Raw genomic sequence first — 20,383 nt, 5'->3', positions numbered from 1 at the left:
AACCTGAGTGAGCCTGGAAGCAGAGTCTTTCCAGCCAAGACTCCCGAGAATGCATCCTAGCTGACACCTTGATAGTAGCTGGTGAGATCCCAAGAAGAGGGATGGGTTAAGCTGTGTCCAGGTTCCTAACCCCAGAAATTGTGATATAATACATGAATGAGAAAGAAAGAAATATAAAAATAAACCATGTGTTGAATTTGCATGTAGCATACAGAAAGCATATCTACAATTATCTGAAAAAGCTATTAAAACGCTCCTCCCTTTTCCAACTGCATATCTATGCGAGGCAGGATTTTCTTCATATATTTCAACCGAAACAACCAACTGCAACAGACTGAATGAGAAAGCAGATTTGAGAAACTATCTGATAAGCAAATATCAAAGAGGTTTGCAAAAAATGTTCTGCAGGCCACTTTTCTCACTAAATTTTTCTTTTGTTTTGAAAAATGTTTTTTCATAGCAACAAGTGATCTTAACTGGTTATGGTCTCTTTGTTATTTTAAATCAATTAGATATGCTTTTTGTTTTCTCAGCTTTAATTTCTAATATGGTAAATAGGTATAATCCACCTAAAAGGTCTTTCAGGTCCTCTAAAATGTAAGAGTGAAAAGGGGGTGTCGGGACCAAGAAGTTTGAGAACTGTTGCAATGTTTCTATTTCCCTCGTCTCTGCCATAGGACACACTTGCCCTCCTTTTCCCTCCAGTTATCTAAATTCTACCCATTTTTCACATTTGGCCATGCCAACCCGTTGGGAGCTCTTTCCCTTCTGAATGCCCAGAGAACTCATCTGGCATTTGTTTGCGGATTTCTTCATTTTCACTATGTATACCTGTCTCCCTGCCTGGCTTGTGAGGTCCCGAAGGAAAGGGACTGTGTGATGTGGCACATAACAGGTGCTCAAAAATACCTCTCCCGCCGTCCCCAGGCTAACAGAATTAGCAGCTGACTAGTGAGTGCAGTTCAGACAAGCCACTGGGCTTTTATCAATGCTTGTTGAAACCAGCCCGCAAAGGACAGGAGACAAGATGAAATTGAGAACAAACCTGAGTCTCAAAAAAGTCACCTGAAGAGTCTGAAAAGAGCAAGAGCACAGATACCAGAATATTTAAGTGGAAAGGGTAGTAGTGGGTGATAGCAGACCATGAGACCTTTGTTTTTCAATAAAACATCAAGTTACGGGGGCGCCTGGGTGGCTCAGTTGGTTAAGCGACTGCCTTCGGCTCAGGTCATGATCCTGGAGTCCCGGGATCGAGTCCCGCATCGGGCTCCCTGTTCAGCAGGGAGGCTGCTTCTCCCTCTGACCCTCCCCCCTCTCATGTGCTCTCTCTCTCTCTCTCATTCTCTCTCTCAAATAAATAAATAAATAAAATCTTTAAAAAAAAAAAAAACACAGCAAGTTACGTGTGGACCATTTTGGAACAAAAATGTGAGGAATAAAGTAATACTGTAGGAAAGGCAATGGGTAATCAATAGAAGTTCCCCAAAGTCTCTTAGTGTAAAAGTTGAAAAAATGGCTTTAAACTGCGTAGCAATTGTTATAAATTGGACTGTGTCCCCCAAAAAGATGTATTGAGGTCCTAACCCTTGGTACCTGTGAATGTGATCAATTATTTAGCGACGGAGTCTCTATAGGTGTAATCACTTCAAGGGAGGTCATGAGGATGGGCCCTAATCAGGTCTGACTGGTACCCTTACAAGAGGAGAAGAGACACAGAGAGAGAGACACACAGAGAGATTGTGTGGAAAGATGGAGGCAGAGACCGGAGTTACTCTGCCACAAGCTAAGGAATATCTGGGGCCACCAGAAGCTGAAAGAGGCAAGGAAGGCTCCTCTCTCAGAGGCTTCAAAAGGAGCACGATCCTGTCAACATGTTGATTTTGGGCCTCTAGCCTTCAGAATGTAAAAAAATAAAGGTCTGTTGTGTGAAGCCATCCAGGTCACAGAACTTTGTCGTGGCGGCCCTAAGAAACTAGCACAGCAACAGAGGGAGGGACTCCTCACTACCCCTCCTCACACTCCCAAGAAGTCCTTCTCACCCACGGACAAAAAGTGGAACAAAAGGGGAGAATTCTAAAATGCAAATCTTGTTGCAGCAACAACAACAAAAATTTTATATTTATATATATATAAATCATATATATTTATATATTACATATTATGTATAATTATGTATATTATAGAATTGTATGAATAATAGTTTTTTACTGGAAATGTCTGAACTGCAGGGGTTTTTTGTGGGTTTTTTCATTTAGTTTGTTTTTTTGTTTTTTGTTTTTTATTTAAGGTTCTGGGAAAATGTCTCTGATCTAACACTGCTGTCAAAATTCAAGCCCAACTGAATCTCTACAAATGTGTCTCTAAATACAGAGAAGAGTATTATCTTGCCATCTCACAATTCCTCAACTCTTTGCTACAAAAGGAAGTAATCCTAAAACTAATATATAAAGTTACCAATATTATTACTATGTCTTGACGAAAGATATATGGGATGACAAACACAATTCTTCAGATTTCTTCTAGATTTTATCCAGCCATGTGGACCCTTAGCTCACCTGCTGGCCATTCTCAAGTCTCAAGATCCAAATCTTATCCATGTAGGGAATTTAACATTATAATCCACAGATTATAACTTAAACCCTTGTAATGCATTTGCCTTCAGCCTCACACTTTATTTCAATTCAAGAACAACGTGATTTTAGAGCTGTAAGGATATCTAGAGTCCCCTGACCTGATGACCAATTCCAGGTCCCCTAAACATCAGGTAGCCTCAACGGTTCTCTAACTCTGGGCCCTAACCTATTAGTGGGTAGTGAAATCAAATTAGTATGTCCTAACTACTTTTAAAAAATAAAATAACAGAATAAAAAAAAAGTAGAGGCATCATTTATAGTAAGGCTAAGTGTCCCCAGGAAACTTCTATTTCAATTGTATATATAGGTTATGAAAACTGGATCATGAAGGAAAATCTATTATTACTGTATTTGTTAATCCAAGTCCTGGCAGGAAACAGATGGTTCACTCAAATTAGGCACTTAGGTGTTTAATAAACTATTCGTAAAGGTTTGCACCAAGTTAAGGGAAAACATGAAGGGATAGTGCTCGTAACAGTGGTGAGCCCTTGCCATCATCCAGAACCCAAGAGCCAGGGAAAGGAGTTGATGTCAATCCAGTGGAGAGAGGAGCATGAGGAGGGGGTGCCTGACAGGAGGTGTAACCTTCAGGGAAGAGAGGTAGCTACCCCACAGTGATCTGCAAGAGGGGAGTTGCCGACCCTCCCTTCTCCTGCTGGGGCCCCCCCTATAGCTGAGGACAACCAGAAGCCCCAGAGCCAGAGAGTCTACACTGCTCAGCCCCCTAGGTCACAGAGGAGGTTGCTGAAGGGTCAAGAATTGGTCTGGAGGGGCAGTCAGAGGGCTTCCAGCCACCGAGAATCTCTATCACAGAAGTCTGAAAGCCACCAATATAGTTTATATACTCATCAACCTAGTCTGACCACTTTCATTTCTGGACACCACATTTTTCCCATATCTGCCCTCAAATCCCACTCTTGAATTAAGGCTCTAATGTAATGCCAAGCAAGTGATGCAAAAGACTGGCATCTTTATGAACACATGACTTATCTCAGCCAGGCCCACAACACTCCCCAGCAACCTTTTCATCTGTCCTTAGTCTCCCACCTCTCCTACCCCTATCTGTGGGGCTCCCGAGGGCACAGATCATGTCTTACTGGTCCTTGTATCCCCAGGCCTCAGTGCCTAGAACACAGGGTAGGTGTTCAATGAAACACAAAATTCAGACTGCTCCCTCTCCCCACTTCCACCCATACTTCCTTTACTATACAGAATCAACTCCCAAGTCTGATCCCTTTGTCCCCCAAAATCTCAAAGTCCATTTCGTCCTTTGCTTCAATATGTCTATCCTCCATTCTCATGGCAGGGACCCGGACCAGTTCTCCACCTCTAGCCTCAGCCCCTTGTCTTCATCCTCCAGGGTAAGCCATACAAAAAAGCAGATCAAACAGTATCACCACCCTGCCCAGAATGCTTCCTCGGAAAATGTTGCATAACACTATCCTCTTCCCGACCCAGGGGGAAAAAAAAAAAAAAAACACTTTACCTCAGGCACAGGCTGGCTGCTCCTCTCTTCCTCCCCCCCTCCCCCACACCTCCTATCACCCTCCCCACCCTTACTGCTCTGGCAAAGGTCCACCCATCCTTCAAAACCCTGCCCAGCTATCACTCCCCAAATGCAACCTGCATGACTACCCATCTCTCCTTGCTCCTACCAAAGCCAAGCTCAGTCACTTCCTCTGTCCACCACTCCAGGGCCCTCTACCACACTTACGCGGTTTGTCTACATTGTTCTCTCTACCCTTTTATTCTATAAGCCTGATGGAGGCAGGGACTATGTCTTATTTTATTCTATAACCCCAGCACAAAACACAATGCTTGACCCAAAATCATTGTTTAAATCCTCTCTCAAGTGACTGAAGTGACCTTTAGATTATTATAGACAGGGGCACCTGGGTGGCTCAGTCATTAAGCGTCTGCCTTCGGCTCAGGTCATGATCCCGGGGTCCTGGGATCAAGCCCCGCATCGGGCTCCCTGCTCCGCGGGAAACCTGCTTCTCCCTCTCCCACTCCCCCTGCTTGTGTTCCCTTTCTCGCTGTGTCTCTCTCTGTCAAATAAATAAAATCTTTACAAAATAATAGATTATTACAGACAACCATAGCAAAGCATCCACTACTTAGAGGCCTAAGGTCTCACTGAATAGACAACATACTTTTTATGTGAAGATGGGGTTAAGGGACTGTAATTATTTCCCATCATTCTTAAGTCAGGAACCCTACCATCTCTGCATCCCTTCCTCAAAACAGGCCACCTCTCTATGAGGAGGAAGGAGTATAAATTATATCTATATATCCCCTGTCACACTTTCTAGGCTTCATGTCTTTTTTTTTTTTTTTTTTTTTATTTGCGAGAGAGAGAATGAGAGACAGAGAGCATGAGAGGGAGGAGGGTCAGAGGGAGAAGCAGACTCCCCGCTGAGCAGGGAGCCCGACGCAGGACTCGATCCCAGGACTCCAGGATCATGACCTGAGCCGAAGGCAGTCGCTTAACCAACTGAGCCACCCAGGCGCCCGGCTTCATGTCTTTATAAAAGAATACCAGCAAAACTTACCCTAAATCTCAGGGAGATGAAAGGTACAGCACAGGGAATATCATCAATGGTATTGTAATAGCATTGTGTGGCAACAGACGGTCGCTACTCTTGTGGTGAGTACAGCATAACATATAGATTTGTCCAATCACTATGTTGTACACCTGAAACTAAGGTAACACTGTGTGTCAAATATGCTTCAATTTAAAAAACAAATAAAAATATGGATTAAAAAAAAAACTAATCCTAAATCTCCCTAAAAAGGCATCAGAAGTCTATTACGAGTTCCCCATAAATCCTTAATTTCGGGGCACCTGGGTGGCTCAGTCAATTAAGTGTCTGCCTTCGGCTCAGGTCATGATCCCAGGGTCCTGGGATGGAGTCCCGCATCGGGCTCCCTGCTCAGTGGAGAGTCTGCTTCTCCCTCTCCCTCTGCTGTTCCCCCTGCTTGCTCTCTCTCTCTCTCAAATAAATAAAATCTAAAAAACATTTTTAATTAAAAAAATAAATCCTTAATTTCTGCCTCAAACAAAGCAATAAAATGGGTCTGATTATTTCCCCTGTCCGTACGGTTCTCAGGTCTTGCTGACAGGGGCTTAGCCAAGAGCTGCAGACATCTCCCCTGTTATCTGCCTCCATCACCAAGCGGAACCCCACCCCCCCACCCCACAACTCCTCCAGGGCCCAGGACCCCCCAGCAAGCTTAATAACCTAACCTGAGGCAGAAGACTAGAGGAGTACAGGGCGTATTTATCTGGATGATACTTGGCACTGCATCTGATAGGAACTAAATTGAGAGTGAACCCTTTTTAATCAGACTGTCTTTGGTATCTTGAAATTCCACCTCATTGCAATCCAAAAAGCTAGAGTCCAGCAATCAAAAGAATGGCTGAGCCCAGAGACGAGAGGCAAACCCAATTTGGCAGCCCCTCAGACACAGCCCCTCAACACAGAAAATGAACTCATCCGAATTAAGATAATCCAGATTCATTTTTAAAAATCAACATGAAATTAATGAGTAAGACACTGAAAATCAAACATTGTTCAGATATAAGAAAGAGCACTGCACAAATCCTCATGAAGCAAAAAGAGGTTATTCCTTCATTGAAAATCCAGAATCACAGAGCACTCACCGTCTCAACAATCTGAGAAGTGAGTCAACCTGTCAGAATTGAAGCTGTTATTTAAGACAATCATTATGGCAGATATAATGGACCACTAAACTACTGTCTACAGTAAATGTGGATTTGATGAGGTATTTGAAGACAATCAAGAGAAAAGTTGCATTTAGACCAAAAAAAAAAAAAAAACACCACATCTGAAGATTTCAAACTTGCAAAACTTTGTGTTGAATACAAAGTCATTCTCATTTTTATGAAAGGAAGCAAAGTGAAATTTAACATAATTTCACAAGTATTTATGGTATGCACACTAGATGTCAAGTATATGCTAAAAACAGGGATCAGAAAATTTTTAAAACTTCCTTGGTTTTGAATAGTTCACAGTGCAGTGAGGAGAGAGTGAGCGCAGTGCATGCCAGAGCCTGGCTAGTCACGCACCCTTATCCAAGGGGACTACTTTCCTAACCCCACTGCACCTAGATAGGGTACGCGGCTAGTCTTCCCAAGGAAATGCTAGTAAGAAGTGGTATCTGCCACTTCCAGGCCAGGCCACAGATGTCCTGTGGCCTCCTCCCTGCCCTCTTTATTCATCCGACAGCAGAGTGCAGATCTACAGAAAACCCCAAACCCAAAGCACACAGTGGGGAGGGGACTGTGTGTGTCAGAGCGCGCACCTCCCACCCAGAAAGAGCACCCTTTGCTGTGATAAGCCACTGTCTTCTGGGTGTTGTCTATCAAGTTAGTAGCCTCTGACTACCGAACAGTAAAATGTAAGATGCAGTTTCCAAAAGAAAAGTACAGGCATGGGGAGCTCTGAGAACACAAGAATGAGGCCCCCTGAGCGATGGTGAGGTGTGGCAGGCAGGGAGGAGATTCCTAGGGAAGAGGAAGCTGGAGACTCATCCTGAAGGATGGGCAGGATTTCCATGGGGTGGGGAAAGTGTGAAAGAACACAAAACTGCAGGTAGGAATCGGAAGGGCATAAAGGGAAAGGTAAGCAAAGTTTGCCTTTCCACCTAAAAGCAGCAGAGAACGGTTTAAATATTCCCAGCAGCAGTTCATACATGACCTGATTTGTGGCTGTAAGGTCCTCAGTGGAAAAGATTTGGAAGAGTCCAGGGCTAGCAGAGGCAGAGAGGCCAGCCAAGAGCCTGCTGCAATCCCCCACCGCAGAAATGAGCAATGGCATGGCTTTGGGGTAGAGGCAGATGCACGAGATACACTTGGAACCAAAGAAACTTTTGAACCAACTAGACATAGGGTGGGAGGAGAGGTCACCAAGGAACAAAGTATGCCCACGATTCTGGATCAGACATCTGGGTGAATGGTGGTGACCAGCAGATTTACAGAGAGCAGGCTGGGCTTCAACTGTGTGTGGGACACCAAGGTGGCAAAGTCCAGAGGCTGGTGGATTTGGAGTCTAAGGAAGCTCAGGGGTAGAGGTGTATATTTAGGGGTAGCTGAAGCCACAGAAGAGAGGAGATCCCATGGAGAGCAAAACCAGAGCCTGATGCATCAGCACACATGAAAATACAGTAGGGAGCACCTGCAAAAACTTAGAAGAAAGACATGGGTTTAAAAATCCTAGAAAGTTCATGGGCAGTCAGAGCTTTAAAAGATCATCAAAAATAAGGGAAGAGGGGCCCCTGGCTGGCTCAGTCGGTGGAACGTGCAACTCTTGATCTCAGGGTCGTGAATTCAAGCCTCATGTTGGGTGGAGAAATTACTTAAAATTTACTTAAATTTACTTAAATTACTTAAAATTTAAAAAATAAAAATCTTTAAGGGGTGCCTGGGCGGCTCAGTCAGTCAAGCATCTGCCTTCAGCTCAGGTCCTGATTCTGGGGTCCTGGGATTAAGCCCTGCATCAGGCTCCCTCTCCTTCTGCCCCTCCTCCTCCTTGTGCTCTCTCTCTCTCTCTCAAATTAAATAAAATTTTTAAAAATATTTTTAAAAAATAAATATTAAAAAAAATAAGGAATGAAAAGTAACAAAGCTACCACATTTTCATAATCTTGTTAAAAGCAGATTATCTGAGGAAGGTGTAAGAACCAAGATAACCAACTGGGTTGGATGAGGCCTTAACAGAAATATCTATTTTTTAAATCTAATGTTCCAAAATCTTCTCCATTTCTTAAATCCATGCAAATACTTTTAGACATGCAAATTGAGTGAAACATGAATATATTTCTAATAAAACCGATAGCTACATTAAGAAGCCATGAAAATCCCTTAGGGTATCACCCAAGGGCAGTCACAATCTGGTCCAAGTGACTCTGTGCACCACCGCTCCTCCCTGGGCCCTGACTTTTCACAACTCCCTCAACCAGCTGATGCCCACTCACTTTGTTCCCTCCACCTGGAATGCCTCACCTCACTTTTCCACCTTGCAAATTCCTCACCATCGTTCAACACAGCTTCAGGGTCTTCTGTTTCTAAGAGCATTCTTGGTCCATACTGTAGCCCAGGAAACATACCACCAGAGTAAAACTGGCTTATTCACATGTAGGCCTCCTCCCCCAGGAGGCTGTAAAACTCATCAAAACCAGAAATAGTGACTGATTAATCTACATATTCGTATCCCCAAGGATGTGACCTGTTATATTGGCAGCCCCTCCCGAAGAAAGCTATCTACTGCTATTCAGCTCCTTGTATAATCCTCTCCCTTCACCCTGGGCTTGACTGTTACTTGCTTTAATTAATAGAATGTGGCATCGGGGCACCTGGGTGGCGCAGTCGGTTAAGCATCCAACTCTTGGTTTCAGCTCAGGTCACGATCTCAGGGTTGTGAGATAAAGCCCTCTGTGCTCAGCATGGAGTCCACTTGAGATGATCTCTCCCTCTCCTTCTGGCCCTCCTGCTCATTCTCTCTCTCTTTCTCTCTCTCAAATAAATCTTTTAAAAAAACTAATAGAATATGACAGAAAACATCATGCCAGTGGCAGGTCTAAACTTTAAGAATACCTGGCCACTTCTGCAGTCTTTGGAGCCCTGAGCTGCAAGAAGTCTAGCGACCCTGCCCTGGAGACCATGGGAAGAGGCCACGGTGAAGAGGATCAAATGCTAAGACTGCATGGGAGAGAACCCAGGGACCCAGCGACAGCGAGAACCAAGGCTCCAGACAGAGGCCCCCAGGGCAATTAGCCCCCAGCTATTCAAGCCACCCCAGCTGAGGCACCAGACTTGTGCAATCTTGAACATCCCAGACCTAGAAAACATCACACTGAGCCTTCTTCAGGTATCTGGAGTTATTTTAAGCTACTAGATGGTGGGATAGTTTGTACTGGAGCAAGACATAACTGCAACAGATGGTAGTGGACACACAGTAAAAGAAGGTTTAACTCAGGAAGAGTTTATCACCACCCCACTATGTGCCAGGCACTCACAGGACCTAGGGGGTCAACAATGAACAAGACTGACAAAGATCCCCACCTTTATTGAGCTAACATTCCAGTGGGGAGAGACGGACAGTAAATACAGTTGTAACAAGCAGTATGGTAGTAAGGGATGATTTCTGGGGAAAAAAGGCAGGAAACAACAATATAGAGGATGGTTGGAGGGGTTATAATTATACAGTGTGGTCAGGAAGGTTTCATGGAGAGAGGAACAATCTTAAGATGGAAAACACGAGGAAACCAGACAGGTGGATAACTGGAGGGGACTATTTCAGGCAGAGAAAACAGCTCATGAGGTGGGAGCCTGCCTGGCATTGTTGGAATAACAGCACAGGATCACGATGCTGGGGGGGCGGGGGGGGGGGAGGAGGTCTAAAAGGTAAGAGATGGTATGCGGGGTCCCCAAGACCACCCAGGTTCAATGATTCACCAAGATGACTCACAGGACTCAGCATATGGTCATTCTCACAACTATGATGTATCACAGTAAAAGGATACAAAGCAAAAATCAAGAAAGGGAAAAGACTCAAGGGTAAAGTTTGCAGGAAATTAGGCACGAGCTTCTAAGGATCCACTTCCAGTAGACCCTCACCCCCACCCCCGGCCTAGGAACAAGTTTTGACATCACCTGTGAAATGCTGTCTACCAGTGAGGATCATCAGAGACTCAGCATCCACAGTTTTCACTGGGGGCTGGTCACATAGGGACCCTCTGCCTAGCAGGCACAAAAATTCCAGACCTCAGAAAAAGAGCAAGTGTTCAGTATAAACCATACTGTTTGCATAAACAATAGGCCATTTGCATAAGCCATTCTTTTCAGGGAACGGTGGGAACGCTCCACAAATCTAAACTCCTGGATGCCAATCAAAGGCCAGCCTTGTAAGTAGGCCTAAAGATAGGAGTCGCAGGCCTGCTACACTTTTTTTTTTGCACAGATACCCAGATCATGTAGCACCTTATAGGCCATCCGAAAGAGATGGGAGCCAACAGAAGATCTTGAGTAGAAGAATAACACGACCTGACTAGATCACTCTAGTGCTGAGAAAAAAGACTTACAGTGGGAGTGTGGGGTAGAAACAGGGAAACTAAAACCCACTGGGAAAAAAACAAAAACAAAAATGCCATGAGCCCCGAGGCGCCTGGGTGGCTCAGTTAGCTAAGCCACCGACTCTTCATTATGGCTCAGGCCATGATCTCAGGATTCTGAGATCAAGCCCCCCATTGGTCTGTGTGAGATTCTCTCTGCTCCTCCCTCCATGCTCTCATGCACACAACTGCATGTGCTCTCTCTTTCACTCTCTCTCTCAAATAAAATCTTTTTAAAAAAATACCATGAACCCCAGTACACTAACAGAAAAGCTGGAAAGAAGAATTAGATTCTGAATGTATTGTGAGAGTACAGTCCCACTGAGTGGCAGATTGATTGCAGGTCAATCATCCAAGGAAAAGAGTAATCAAAGATTGTGACAAGCATTTCTGGCCTGAACAACCAGAAGGATGACACTGCCATTTAATGAGATGGGAAGACCGTGGGAGGAGTGGATTTGGAGAAGAGGATCAGGAGTTCAGTTTGGGGATTGCTAAGGGTCAGATAACCTACCTAACATCCAAGTAAAGGTGTCAAGGAAATTGCTACGTACAGAGTTCAGAGCTCAGAGAGATCTGGCCTGGAGCTATAGAGATAATATTTGGGCCCATAATGCTGGATGAGCTCATCCAAAAGCATCTTAAATCTCACTAAAAATATCCAGACTTTTGTTCACCACTCCTTGTTGGCCCACCATCTGCCAATACCAAAAATAGAGGTTGTGCATCCCCGGGGTGCAAACTGAAGCAGACCTCAACTTGCTTTAAAATTAAGCTGGATTTTGCTGATGTCTAGGTGAAGGATTCAAGATTTTATAATCTCTCTCTTCCACCTGTGGATACCAAAAGGTAAATGAAGATCCCTTTCTGATTGGCAAAGTTCTCAACAGGACAACCACACCTGTAAGAATGTCAGATTAAGGGCTGCCTGGGATCTAAGCTTTAGACCAGTGGTTTCCAAAAGCAGCTGAGAGAAATCATCAGAGGAGCCTTAGACTTGAACTGCCCATTTAGGTTAAGTCATTTGTGACCATATAAATTTAGATTTAAAATTCAATTCTTCAGTTGCACTAGCCACATTTCAAGTACTTAAAAGCCATGAGTGGCCACAGTCCACCCTATTGGAAAATAGAGACACAGAACACTTCCATTATCACAAAAAGTTCTACTGGACTGTAATGCTTTACATTGTCCAAGAGAGACCCAAAGCTCTGCATTATTAATAGACACCTCAGATGATTTTCATGACCAATCTCTTCAGAAAACATAGTCTCATGAAAATCTGACATGATCATTTGCCCAACTTCCTCAAAGAGGATCTATGACACAGAATGCCCTGGGAATGAGGAAAAATACTTGGTTAACTAAGCCACTTGAGCAGACTCCAAACTACAAATCCAGTGCTGTGACTCCCAATTGCACATGAGGCAATTAACTTAGCTCAGAGGAATGAAACGGCAGCCCCAACCCCGGTCAGCAAATGCTATATGTAGGTCACAGGAGGGGGGAAGCGTGGGGGTGGTGGGTGAGAGAGAGAAAGGGGCATGGGGGGGGTGCAACAGGGAGGTGTGGGGGAGGGGACAGAGAGGTGAGGTGTGGGGGACAGAGAGAGGTATAGGAGGAAAGAGAAAGGGGTGTAATGGGGAAGAGAAGGTCCAGGGACCACAAACCCAAATGACTACAGCAAGCCAAAGAACAACAATGGACCATAAATAAGGAAATAACAGAGTAAAAAGTTAAGTCTGAGGTAGTAACATACTGTTGGTGAGGCAATAATGGAATGGAGAGCAGATGTCTCATCTGCAACTGATGGTTGGGAGGTGGGAAAGTAAGGCCCAGTACTGTTAGAGATTCTGATTTGTTCCACCCCCCGCCAAATAACTCTGGATCTTTGCATGAAGTCTCAGAATATTGAAACATGGCAACTAAGTCAAAATGTGATACTGAGGGGCACCTGGGTGGCTCAATCAGTCAAGCGTCTGCCTTCAGCTCAGGTCATGATCCCAGGGTCCTGGGATCAAGGCCCACATCGGGCTCCTTGCTCACTGGGGAGACTGCTTCTCCCTCTCCTCCTCACTCGTGCTCTCTCTCGCTATCTCTGTCTCTCAAATAAATAAATAAAAATCTTTTTTTTAAAAATGTGATACTTTGGGACATCTGGGTGGCTCAGTGGGTTAAGCGGCTACCTTTGACTCAGGTCACAATCCCAGAGTTCTGGGATCGAGTCCCACGTCAGGCTCCTAGCTCAGTGGGGAACATGCATCTCCCTCTGCCTGCCACTCCCCCTGCTCTGCTCTCTCTCCCTCTCTCTCTGACAAATAAATAAATAAAATCTTTTAAAATTTAAATAAAAATGTGATACTGAGCAGAACTGAAAAAACATGTCTGTGGGTCACAGGAGGCCCCACTAGCCCTGCATCTGCAAACTCAGAGACTCTTTTTTGCAAGTCAAGTAGCAGAACCAAAACCAAGCTAGCAGCATGTGCCCTGCTGGTGGTGAGTCAGTCTTATCCACACACTGGGGAGAGCATGTAGTCCACACACTAGGAGAGGACTGAATAGAAAATGTAGCACTGAAGTAAGTCCGTGTCCAATAAATTGAAAAGCATTTCGGGAATCCAGTCTGGTCCTAGCTTATGTATACAGGAACCTTAAAATCTGGAAACAAGACATCAAAAACTGAAGACTTCAAGAATTTAGGATTTCTAGCCTATTCCTCCAGGTTAGGCCCATACAACTGCATGCCAGATTCTTGTTGCTGTACAAATTTTTAGATGCTGACCCCACAATTTATCAGAAAATGGAATTATTACTCTTATCTTGCTCAGATTTGGGAAGCCAGTCTCAACGGTAAAACAAATTATTCAAAATCTCTGAACACAGAAGAGATTCATTTAGGCAAGTCTATCAAATGTTTCTTCAAAAAAAAAAGTATTCTCACACAGTCAAATCCACAAATCTGCTTAAAATTCCAGCATACCCACAATCCCATGAATTCAATATTCGTATTATCTCATTCATTTCGACTCCACACACTATATATTCTCATTACTAAACAAGCCTTTCCCTTATTCACTTTGACCTCATCTAGTGTGTGTGTTTGTGTGTGTGTGTATGAAATATATATATATAAATAAATGAATGTTCAATTTAATAAATTATTTGAACACCTGCTGTGAGAATTCATTCATGGTAAGAGGGACGATTGCTAATGACAGTTGGTCTGGAGAGGTCTAAAATACAGTATCTGCCATCAAAAGAGTTTAAAATCAAATGAGTTCAGTGATACCAAATGATTTAGGTAATTGATCAGTAGTTCTCAGCCCTGGCTGGGCATTAAAATCACCTTTTTAAAACACCAATGCCCAGGCTCCACTCCAACCCACTGAATTAGAATCCTGGAGAAAGGGATGTAGGCATTTGTATTATTTAAAATGTTAAATGATAAATTAGAGGTAACTAATGATCAGCCAGGGTTGAGAGCCCCTGCAGGATATGGCTCAATTACTGTTCACCTGTGACACGTAATTTTGATGATAAATTTAACTAGTTACCCAATGATCCCCACCTTGACTACTTAAGAAGACAGTCTCCTCTCCACTAACTACTTAAGCAAATTAGATTTAGAGCTTCGGACACTGATAAACTACCAGGATCCAAAGGCAAGCAACCCCATAATTCTTGCCCCTTGGTCAATTCCATCTTCCCGGTAAAATTCATTGAACGGCGGGGAGGGGGAGGCGGCAGGAAACTCAAAATCCCAGATTTCAGAACATAATTAAAGCCTTCCCAAAAGTTCCTTCAGTGTCTTCAGCATCTTACCTACTTCTGGCCTTATCTGATGCTGATTCAGCTGGTTCCCCACATTCCCCAAATACCAGTTGTCTTTGTTTCTTCTCAGCAGAGGGTGAATACTTCTCTGATGCTGTCCACAGAATCCAGAATGGCCTCTTGGGCTTCACTTACCCTCCAAACTAGAGACCCCTCAACTCTATCCCCAATTTTGAAATCTGCCTTTCTCCCATCTAAATGATTCAAGGCCCAAAAAGAAATGGGCTTAATTTACATTCATGTTCCCTCCAAATTTGTTTCTTTATAGCACTCTCGACCTGAATATCTAAGAGATTTGGCCCATTTTTCCATTTGTAATCAAACTAAGAAATGTTTTTCATACCTGGTTTGCAAATCCTGCAATATTAGGCTCAGAATTTAGACTTCTCCCCATTACATGTAGACCTATACTATATAAGATACAATCAAGAGAAACTTGTGCATGTCACAACTCTCTGCAAGAAACAAAATTGCCATCTTCAGGTTGATACGTTAGTACAGCAGTTTGTAGATAGAATGGTCTTTTTAAAACAAACTGTAAAAAATAAATAAGATGGATAAATTCCACTGAATAATAACCTACTGGGCTGTGCAGGGACTATGAGTAAGGACCCTATGAGTAAGGACTCAGTTCCTGGGTTCAGTTCTACCACATAGCACTCATACCTCTGTGTCTCTTTTTTTTCCACATCTGTAAAAAGAAAATATTAGTACTTGCCTCATGAGGTCATTTTACTTATGCAGTAAAGTTCCTACAACAGCGCCTGCATGGAGTAAGCACGATTCATGTTATTGTTTTGATTTCTGAGTGCAGGGCTAAAAACCTTGCTGTCCAGGGAAGCAAGGCTTTTAAATCTTTCACTGATTTAAAGAAAGTGAATTTATGACAAGTTGCCTTTCAAATTGAATTTTGACATTTCTGGTTTTTTCCCATTATTTTCTAAATTCAATGGATGAAAGCATGGAATTTGACAGATTATTTCTTGACATTTTAGTTCCATTAGGAATACCATTTAATATTAGTCAAGCCTTGTTATGATTACAATACTATTTAAAATGAAACTATGGGAGAAAGAGATTTGGGAAAGAGAAAATATCACTTGCCACTTATTAAATTGAGATTTTAAAAGCCAAAGAAGGGAGGGAGAATTTATAAATGGCAGGTGACCTTTAAATGTCACATTCGCTAATATATAAATGTAAACACAGAAAAATGTAATATCTGGTAATAACAGTAAGCTGATCAATACAATTATAGGTTCTGTGATATTAAATAAATTATGCTTTCAGTACAGAATATCAATAGCTTTTTAACACCTTTTAAGATCAAATTACAATACACTAAATCTCATCTAGTCCCCTGCATGTTATTTATAAGTATGTAGCTTACTTTTATTACTTGGACAGCTCCACGTAATTTAAACTTCTAAATATACAAGATGTTAGAGCATAAATTATTTTTAATACTGAGTTAGTAAAAAATAAGTATCATCTCATTAAGATATTCCTTCAATGACATTTACTTTAACAATTTGTCTGAATAATGTTGTTGCTATTAACCTTAGCTTACTTTCAAAAGTGAGGGAAATATAGTTCCAAGGAGAATTGGTTACTTTTGCAAATCTCAGTTTTTAACTGAATTACACTATACAAAACAGCATACACTATTGTAACAATGGGGGAAAATGGAGTAGATACTCATATAGTTTTATAGGCCATGTCTACAGTTCTCACAGCATGAGAACAAATATTAAGAGAGCCACTGACCTCTAACACAAGAGTTTATGGCCTGTCCTTTTTGAGGAGGATTTGAGGTATGATGTTCCATTTGAAGATTCAAAAAAGAAAAAGGTGCTCTTCAATGCCTTCATTTAAAGATCCCATCAAAGAAAACACGGAGTCCCAGGATGTTACCCAAACACCCACTATGAATTCTAATGTCTAGCCAGGCCTTCTGAAGATGCACTGCATGCACACTTAAAAATAACAGTCACTTAACTTTTACTTGTTTCTGATTTCAGGGACAGGGCTGGGAACAATGTAGTCAACAGTCACGAAGGGTCTGACACAGTGCACACACTAGTAAATACTCATAGAACATGCGGCGTTAAACTAAAGACACTCAAAACGTAGACTGGTTAGTGTAAGCAAACAGCATCCTTCCACCTAAGTTCCCGCCCCAGTCACTGATGGAGAACTGCTCACAAGATTTCAACCCCAAGGGCCCCATCAGTTCTAACTTCCGAGTGTCTGTTACTAGCACCAATCAACTTTCTAACTCCAAGGAACAGAAGTGGGGCGGGCCATAGTCCTGGTCAAAACGCACACCTGGAGTAAGCAGCACCTTCAACTACTCCCTTAAGAAGCGTTCTCTCAAACACCTTCTAAAGCAGTGCTTCTCAAATTTCAATGGTCACCCCAATCACCTGGGAACTTGTTGAAAACCAGATTCAGAGGCAGGGGGCTTGGATTAGGGCACCAGATTGTGCATTCGTCGCAGCCCCCAACTGACTCCCATGAAGCGTTTCCTCCTCTCACCCCCTGAGAAGCAAGGCCCACAAACGCCCAGACATCCAGGTCACTTACATTAGCAAATAAACAAAAGTCGCGAGCACAGGTAGCGCCGCACGAAGTCTCCTGGGCGCTCTGCGCCCCTTGGGCGTCGCCACGCGGTCCTGGGGCCTCTGGCAGGTGCCTCGGCCTCGGTGCGCTCGCTGGTAGCCCGCCCCGCGGCCGCGCCCCCGCCCCCGCCCCCACCCCCCGCCAGCGCGCTCACCTTCTCCCGGGTCTTCAAGTACCGCTGCAGCGCCTGCTGCGTGAGCTCCCGGACGCGCAGCTGGCCCTCCTTGCAGGGCACCACGATGCCTGTCCTGCCGAAGCACACGGTCACTTTCATCCTGGCCCCGGTGCCCACGCCGTGCCCGGCCGAACAGGTGTCCGGCCCCACGGGCACAGCCCCTGATGCCGGGGTACGCCCGGTGCGGGCGGGTCCGGAGCCCCCGGGCGCTTCTCCCCGGCGTCCCCTCAGGGCCCGGGGCTCGCGGCGGCGCCCCTCCGCCCGGCGTCGGCGGCCCCGCGGCGGGCGGCAATCGGGGAGGGGGCGGCAACGCGAAGGGCTACCTCCCAGGTAGCCGGTGACCGGGGACGCGGCGGCACCGCGGCCGGGCTCCTCCTGCTCCGGCTCGGGCTCCTGCTCGGGCCCGGACGAGGCGGCTGCTCCGAGCCCGCCAAAGCGAAACTGCCGGCCCGGCCCCGGCCCCGGCCCTGGCCCTGCCCCCTGGCCCTGGCCCGGCCCTGGCCCTGCCCTGGCGGCGGCGGCGGCGGCCGGGCCGGCCCCAGGCCCCGGGCTGGAGTGGGCGGCGGCGGCGGCGGCAGCGCGCGGGGCCGGAGTTGGGAGGAAACTTTTGCGCCGGAGCCCAACTCCTCGGCGGCGCGCAGCGCTCTGGGCTCCCGCGGCCCCCGGGCCGGCCTGGGCCCGGCTCTTAAAGGGGCCGCGACGCTCCCCGGCCCCGCCGCTCACTGGGCGGCACGGGGCGGGGGCCCTTCAGCGGGTAACTGGAGCCCGGGAGCCTCGTCCCCTCACTCGATCTCTCCCTGGCTCTGTCCCTCCCGCACACACGCTGAGCTCGAGGGAATTGTAAGAGGACCTGAGAGCTACCCACCAGGGAATTGAAACCGGATCTCATAAAGCACCCTTGAGGGAATAGCTGGGAGACTGCTGAGCTACACTGTTAAAATGTGGGGACTGGAGCAAGATTCAAGGAAAGCCAGGGAGCAGGTGCTTGTCGCCACGCCCACCAAAAACACCCCAGGGAGTGGCGGCTCACAGGTACTGAGCTGCAGGGATGGCCCAAGGGCCTGCCAGGACCCTTGTCTTAAGCAGAGCACTGATTCTGTCCTCTGGAGTCCTGAGATGGCAAAACTAAAGGGCTCTCGGGGATAACGTGGTGGTGGAATCCTTCCTTTTACAGAAGACGAAACTGAGTATTTCCCCAAAAGTCACACCCCAGGCCCAGAAATAATAGCATATGTTTACATATATACTTCTGAAAATGTGCCTTCTGTTGTGCATTTGACTAGATAAAAACATTTTAAACACGTTTAGGCTCATGATTTGTCAGGTGAGTGTTCACCACCTATTGAAATAGGTGTATATGAGAAAAAAAAATTAACAAAAAATATTTGTGTCATTCTTAGCTCACATATCAATGAGCTCCTTTGAGCCTAACAACACCCCTGTAAGGTAAATAACTATTTTTCCCATTTTGTGCATGAAAAATGGTGCCAAAGGAGGTTAAGGAACTGAGCTGACCGTGAAGTTAGTTATGCTAAGAGAAACTCAGTTCTTCCCATGCTAAATCTCTGGTCTCCCCAAGCCGTTTTTCTGGCAAACTAGTTCATCCAACAAGATCCTCAGGGCTACATCATGTGTTTCTCTACAAAAGAATTTGTTCCTGGGGCATCTGGGTGGTGCAATCCATTAAGGATCTGACTCTTGGTTTCTGCTCAGGTCATGATCTCAGGGTCCTGGGATCCAGCCCCCTGTAAAGCTCCCCACTCAGCGAGGAGTCTGCTTAAGATTCTCTCTCCCTCTCCCTCTGCCCCTTCCTCTCTCTCTTTTTGTCTCTCTCTCAAATAAATAAATCTTTAAAAAAAATAATTTCCTTTATCATGACATTTTTAAATTGAACTTGAATTGCCTAGGATGGTATGATAATGTGCAGGAGATTTAATTAATGGGCTCATGAATTTTGAGAGTTTTAAAATTTTTTTCCTCATTCATACATGCAATAAATATATATATGGTTGTCTTCTATGTACAGGGGCTTATATAAGGTCAGTGGCATCAAAGAGGATCACGTATACCAAGTTGATTTGAAAAATATATATTAGACAGTATAATTTGGGAGCAAATGCAATACAGACCAATTTAAATAAAGACAGAATCTATTTCCTCGATCTTTTCCTCATAAAATCAGAAGATCCAAAGAGTACTCCTCTGAGGCAAGATTCAATCTAGAAACTCAAACAATGTCCTCAGGGGCCATATTTCTATATCTATTGGCTCTGTGTTCCTCGATGTTCCAATTCTCAGTCAGGATCTCCCCGGAGGAGGCAAAGATGGCCACTCCCAGTGTTCCAGGTTTTCACGGCCTTAAAGACAGTCATCTCAGATACCAGTAAGCCTTTTTCTGGTGAGGACTTGCATATCCAAGCTTGAGTCACATAACCTTCCCTCTGGCAAGATGATTGGCCAGACCTGGTTCACCTGCCACTAAACTAGGACTGAAAACAGGAGGGGTGAACACCCAAAAGATGGGACAGCAAAGCACATTTCACCACCACAAAATATAAGACTGCTTTCCAGCCCTCGGGGGGCTTAAAGGTAGATAGCAGGGAAGACAAGGCCTGCAGATGTGAAAAGTTAAATAGAAACTACAAAACAACAGCAAATTTGATAATCCTACTGAACGTTATTGATTTAGATGTATGCCAGGCACTGTTTAAAGTGAATATAAAGTATAAATAAAAATAGATTATATATTACATATGAACATATATATGCATATATACATGTGCATCATCTATTATGTATCTGTATCTTATTTTCCTTTGCAATAATCTTATAGGAGAGGTTCTTTTGTCACCGTCCTTTTAAAGATGAAATTGAGGCTAAGGGAGGTAAAATCATATTCTTAGCAAGTAGCAGAGGCTGGATTAGAAGAACCCAGGCAGTATGACTCCAGTCAGACTTGCTAGTAACTGCTATGCTGATCTGACTTGGT

At 44.6% G+C, this 20,383-nt stretch overlaps 1 protein-coding gene across 2 annotated transcripts in view; it reads right to left on the bottom strand.

The window, feature by feature from the left end:
- PARD3B (par-3 family cell polarity regulator beta) overlaps positions 1–17,968 on the bottom strand; it is a 1,000,807-nt gene extending 982,839 nt beyond the window's left edge. Inside the window, exon 1 of one of the 2 annotated variants that reach the window (XM_064586958.1) lies at positions 17,374–17,968. In XM_064586958.1, the coding sequence (XP_064443028.1) occupies positions 17,374–17,493 (120 nt within the window). In that variant the 5' untranslated portion in view covers positions 17,494–17,968. The remainder of the gene's footprint in view (positions 1–17,373) is intronic. The other variant, XM_064586957.1, reaches the window with a different exon arrangement.
- Positions 17,969–20,383: the final 2,415 nt, after the last annotated feature.

The sequence above is a fragment of the Mirounga angustirostris genome, unplaced genomic scaffold (assembly GCF_029215605.1).
Source record: "Mirounga angustirostris isolate CCGP_5_RB_7025 unplaced genomic scaffold, mMirAng1.0.hap1 SCAF_3, whole genome shotgun sequence".
Classification (NCBI taxonomy): domain Eukaryota; kingdom Metazoa; phylum Chordata; class Mammalia; order Carnivora; family Phocidae; genus Mirounga; species Mirounga angustirostris.
The sequence above is the reverse complement of the archived record's forward strand: the minus strand, read 5'-3'. Positions and strand labels throughout refer to the sequence as shown.